We start from the raw sequence: 6000 nt of genomic DNA, 5'->3' as shown, positions 1-6000 counted from the left end.
CCTTCTAGTTGCTGTATGTGGGACGCGGCCTCAGCATGGCCGGAGAAGCAGTGTGGCGGTGCGCCAGCAGAGCTCACGCACTTAACCGCTAAGCCACAGGGCCGGCCCTAAACTTTAAACCAGAATGTGATACATATCACAGGCAGTCCACAGACAGATTGCAAAGACAGGAAGAAATCTCACCCCCTTATAGCCAAGCAGATAGAACTTATTACATACATGTTCTCAACATAAACAATAACTAGTCCTCAAGTAAGAGCACTTGACAGCACCATTTGTCACATATAGTTCATCCTTGACTCACGTGGTAAATGGGGTGACTATCTGTGTTAGCTTATTAGCTTTATCTAGTGGAGAAACAAACTTCTCATATCTTTTTAAAAAATTTTTTTTTAATTTTTTATTGACGTAATATTGATTTATAACATTATATAAATTTCAGGTATACATCATTATATTTCAACTTCTGTATAGACTACATTGTGTTCACCACCAAAAGTCTAGTTTCCATCCATCACCATACATATGTGTCTCTTGACCCCTTTTGCCCTCCCCGCAACCCCCTTTGCCTCTGGCAACCACCATCTGTTCTCTGTATCTATGTGTTTGCTTGTTTATCTTCCACATATGAGTGAAATCATAGGATATTTGTCTTTCTCCATCTGACTTATTTCACCTAGCATAATACCCTCAAAGTCCATCCATGTTGTTGCAAATGGCAAGGTTTCATCTTTTGCTCATGGCTGTATAGTACTCTATTGTGTATATATACCACGTCTTCTTTATCCATTCATTCACCAGTGGGCACTTGGGTTGCTTCCAAGTCCTCACTGTTGTGAATAATGCTGTGATGAACATAGCGGTGCAAATATCTTTTCAAATTAGTGCTTTCGTGTTATCTAGATAAATACCCAGAAGTGGAATAGTTGTATCATATGGTAGTTCTATTTTTAATTTTTTGAGGAATCTCCATACTGTTTTCCATAGTGTCTGTGCTAATTTACATTCCCACTAGTAGTATAAAAGGTTCTCTTTTCTCCACATCCTCTGCAATAAATGCTATTGCTTGTCTTTTTAATAATAGCCATTCTGAAAGACGTAAGGTGATATCTCATTGTAGATTTTTGGTTTTTTTTTTTTTTTTTGAGGAAGATTAGCCCTGAGCTAACATCTGTTGCCAATCCTCCTCTTTTTTGCTGAGGAAAATAGGCCCTGGGCTAACATCGATGCCCATCTTCCTCTACTTTATATGGGATGCCACCATAGCATGGCTTGATAAGCAGTGCATAGGTCCACGCCTGGGATCTGAACCTGGGAATCCTGGGCCGCCAAAGAAGAGTGCACAAACTTACCCACTACGCCACCAGGCCAGTCCCCATGGTTTTGATTTGCATTTCCCTAATAATTAGTGATGTTGAACATCTTTTCATGTGCCTGTTGGCCATCTGTATATGTTCTTTGAAAAATGTCTGTTCATATCTTTTGCCCATTTTTTAATTGGGTTGCTTATTTTTTTGTAGTTGAGTTGTATGAGTTCTTTATATATTTTGGATATGAACTCCTTATTGGATATATGATTTGCAAATATCTTCTTCCAATTGGTGCATTGTCCTTTTGTTTGGTTGATGGTCTTCTTTGCTGTGCAGAAGCTTTTTAGTTTGATGTAGTCTCATTTGTTTATTTTTTCTTTTGTTTTCCTTGACTGAGGAGACATATTCAAAAATATACTGCTAAGATCGATGTCAAAGAGCGTACTGTCTATGTTTTCTTCCAGGAGTTTTATGGTTTCAGGTTTTACATACATTAAAAGGATCATACACCATGATCAAGTGGGATTTATTCCAGAGATGCAAGGATGGTTCAACTTTTGCAAATCATTCAATGTGATACACCACATTAACAAAATGTGGTGATGCAGACATTAACATTAATTTGACATTAACAAAATGTCAAATGCAGAGAAAGCATTTGACAAGATTTAATATCTTTTATGATGAAAACTCTCAATAAAATGAGTATAGAAAGAAAGTACCTCAACATAATAAAGGCCATATCTGATTAACCCACAGCTAACATCATACTAAATGGTGAAAAACTGAAAGCTATCCTTCTAAGAACAGGAACCCGACAAAGATGCCCACTTTCACCACTGTTATTCAACATAGTATTGGAAGACCTAGCCCAGGCAATTAGGCAAGAAAAAGAAATAAAACATATCCAAATTGGAAAGGAAGAGGTAAAATTGTCACTATTTGTGGGTAACATCATTTCTTATATAGAAAACCCTAAAAAATCCACTAAAAAACTATTAGAAATAATGAATACAATAAAGGTGCAGGTACAAAATCAACATACAAAAATCAGTCACATTTCTATAGACTAACAATGAACTAGCAGAAAGAGAAATCAAGAATACAATCTCACTTACAATTGCAATAAAAAGAATAAAATACCTAAGATTAAATTTAACCAAGGAGGTAAAAGACTTGTACACTGAAAACTATAAGACATGGCTGAAAGAAATTGAAGAACACACAAATAAATGGAAAGATATTCTGTGCTCATGAATTGGAAGAATTAACATAGTTAAAATGTCCATACTACCTAAAGCAATCTACAGATTCAACACAATCCCTATAAAAATCCCAATAACATTATTCACAGAAATAGAATAAAGAATCCTAAAATTTATATGGAACAACAAAAGACCTTGAATAGTCAAAGGAATCCTGAGGAAAAAAAACAAAGCTGGAGGTATCACACTCCCTGATTTCAAAATATACTACAAAGCTATCGAAATCAAAACAGCATGGTAGTGGCACAAAAACAGACACAGGTCAATGGAACAGAATTGAGAGCCCAGGAATAAACTCACACATTTATGGACAGCTAATGTTTGACAAAGGAGCCAAGAACATACAATGGAGAAAGGAAAGTCTCTCAATAAATGGTCCTGGGAAAACTGGACAACCACAGGCAAAAGAATGAAAGTAGACCATTATCTTACACCATACTCAAAAATTAACTCAAAATGGATTAAAAACTTCTCATATCTTTATGACAGGGGGTAGTTTTGCAACTTACAGCAAGGCGCCTAACCCTCCCATGGAAACTGGGAGATAGAGGTGCTATTTTCTTTGATGTTTACATTTCAAAGAGATGGCTCCCAGGTCCTTGAGAAAAGCATTAATGGGTCATCAAGATGACAAATGGCCTATCTAGTTTTCAAAAGGATTTATACACAGTTCAAAGACAGAAGAAACTACTTATGATTGCAAGTTTTCTAAAGAAAACTGAGAAAAATCTCTGAGGAAAAAAGAGGGAGAGGAATCTTTTCCCTTATTTCAGCAGGGAGAATTAATCCTCTTATTTTTAATTTTCATTTGTCCTTACACATCCCACCCCCATGTATTCTGATTCTGCAGATCTTCTGATTCTGAGGCTTTGATGTGCGTTTTTAAAGCTCTACGGGAGATTCTGCTAGACAGTTCAGAACAGTGTCTTTGAGAGTTGTAGCCAGCCTCAGGCATCACAATCATCTGAGGAGACTGATTAAAATACATAATCCCAAGACTTGAGCAGAGAACCACAGAATTTTAATCTTGGGGTTGAAGCTGGCAATTGCATTTAAACAAGCCCTCCAGAGGATTCTGACGCTCTCTAAAGACAGGGACTTGATACTGGCTCAATACAGAGTTGGCATAAGGGAAGCCATATTGTAGAGAGGAAACCATATTGTGACTTGGAATGACCTCCAACTAACTCTGGACTTTATCGCCCCTCCCAGCTGCTATAAGTTGATAACTTTGCTCTTTTGAGTTCCTTAGGAATGTGATGACCCCCCGAGCAGAGAGTCTATGCTGACAGCCATCATTAATACAATTGAAAGATCAGGGTATAGGGCGTTGCTCCAGTCTCTGATGCATATCAAGTAAAACAAAAGACTGCCAGGAACTAAGACCAGATGGATGCCCCCACCCTGGGACCAAATGCCTCCCCCACTCGGAGACCAGTCCTCTATATTATTGGCCTGTAGTCTTTGTTCTGTAAGATGGTTTCTTTCGGACATTAGTTGGCCATCTTCCATCTTGCTAGCAAGCTGTAATAAAAAGTCCTTTCTTTCCTACCACCTTGCCTCTTGACTATTGACATGACCTGTGGTGGGCGGATGAACCCCTATTTGAACAGTAACAGAATCACTACCTCAGAATACAGCATCGATTTTCACAAAGGGATACCTGTATACCTGGGGAGACCTGATGATTATCCATAGGCCCCGAAGACTTGAGTACTTTGAAGTAATCATTTTCTAGATCCTCAAATTTTAATTTTTATTATTCCAAAAACTGATCTAAGGGTAATGCCTGTGGTCTTCTCTGCCACATCTTTCTCTTCCTCCCATCTGCTCATGGTCATCTTTCTCCCTCTTTAAACACAGGAAAAGCATAAAAAAGGAAGGCTGTATATTTGTGGTTGTCCAACATCCCCACCCTAATCCAATACTCTTTTAATAAAAATATGTACCAATAGAAGAAGAAGAAGAAAAGGAAGGAGGAGGAGAAAAAGAAAAAGAAGAAGAAAAGGAGGGGGAAGAGGTGGAGGAGGAGAAGAAAGGCAAACCTCTTAACTACCATGAATCTTAAAATGATGCCTTCTTCTTCACTGGGTAGGGAGAAGGGGCTGCAGTGGAGACAACTCAAGAAGAAATAACTCGTGAGGGAGAATCCTGGAGCAGCTAAGCAAAGAGAATTTGGCCAAGGAGTATTGAAGGCATCCTCTTTCATCATGACAACAAATATATGGCAAGGCTCCATGTATCTTAGAATTCAGGAGTGAGATAAATATTTAAAAGAAAGGTATTACTATGTTTGCTTGATTTGCGGGAAGAAATAAAGTTAGATGTTTTCTGACCCCCAAAACCTCCATGCTTTTATTTGGCTGACTGGTCTGACACGAGGATCGGCTTTGGCTATGTGGGGGGAGGGGAGAATTTCCCCCTTCCTTTCTTGGGTCTTATGGCTGGTCAAGCAATTAAAATAACATAAGGCAGGTTAACAGGAGAAAATAAAATTTAATATATGTGTAGGGCTGGCCCCGTGGCTTAGCGGTTAAGTGCGCGCGCTCCGCTGCTGGCGGCCCGGGTTCGGATCCCGGGCGCGCACCGACGCACCACTTCTCTGGCCATGCTGAGGCCGCGTCCCACGTACAGCAACTAGAAGGATGTGCAGCTATGACATACAACTATCTACTGGGGCTTTGGGGGAAAAATAAATTAAAAAAAAAAAAAGTTTAATATATGTGCACATAAGCATGAAAAAAATTCCAAAAACAGGCAAAATTAGATATATATGTCATTCTGGACTAAGGAAAAGGGGGTACAGGTCTGGGACTTCAAAGGGAAAGGAGGCAATTTACAGGAAGATAAAAAGAGTTAATGTTTGGTAAACAAATGTTTGTTGGGCTGTGTGAAGACAATGGGACACAGAGAGGACTTTGATCAAACAGGCCTTGCTAGCTTCCTCCCTGTCTGCCACATCTACTTCATATTATACTCTAGTTACCTGTAGTGATATCTCTTTCCTGGAACAGATCCTCTAAATTCCTTTCAGGCAGTTAGTGGGGGAGATGGAAGTTTCTTCCTGAGTTTTTTGTTTCTTAGAATAATCAGCCTAAAATAATCCTCAAGCCAAAGAGGCACATTTTGAGGTGGCAAATTTTGCCCCCCTACAGTTAACCTGTGGAAAGTGGATAACATTGTCCAAAAATTGAAGGAGTTATATTGCAGCTCCAAGGCTTTGAAGAAAATATATAAATGTATTAAAAGCCCATATACCACATGGTAGGAATTATAACTTTTGCAACTTATAAAATTCTGATGAAATTTTTTTATGTCAATTTAAATGTGTGCTAGAAGGTGTATAGTTTTTTGATTTTGTTTTATTTTAATATTTAGGAAGTACATGGACACAAATGTTTAAAAAGCATAGCCTGAAAAGACTG

General features: G+C 38.5%; 1 protein-coding gene across 2 annotated transcripts in view; it reads right to left on the bottom strand.

Moving 5' to 3' along the window:
- Positions 1 to 551: 551 nt before the first annotated feature.
- TDRD3 (tudor domain containing 3) overlaps positions 552 to 6000 on the bottom strand; it is a 171992-nt gene continuing 166543 nt past the window's right edge. The window contains exon 15 of one of the 2 annotated variants that reach the window (XM_058548279.1): positions 552 to 1702. In XM_058548279.1, coding sequence (XP_058404262.1) covers positions 1678 to 1702 — 25 coding nt within the window. In that variant the 3' untranslated portion in view covers positions 552 to 1677. The remainder of the gene's footprint in view (positions 1703 to 6000) is intronic. The other variant, XM_058548282.1, reaches the window with a different exon arrangement.

Source organism: Diceros bicornis, chromosome 9 (assembly GCF_020826845.1).
Source record: "Diceros bicornis minor isolate mBicDic1 chromosome 9, mDicBic1.mat.cur, whole genome shotgun sequence".
NCBI lineage: Eukaryota > Metazoa > Chordata > Mammalia > Perissodactyla > Rhinocerotidae > Diceros > Diceros bicornis.
Note: the sequence above shows the minus strand (reverse complement) of the source record. Positions and strands in the feature narration are given on the sequence as shown.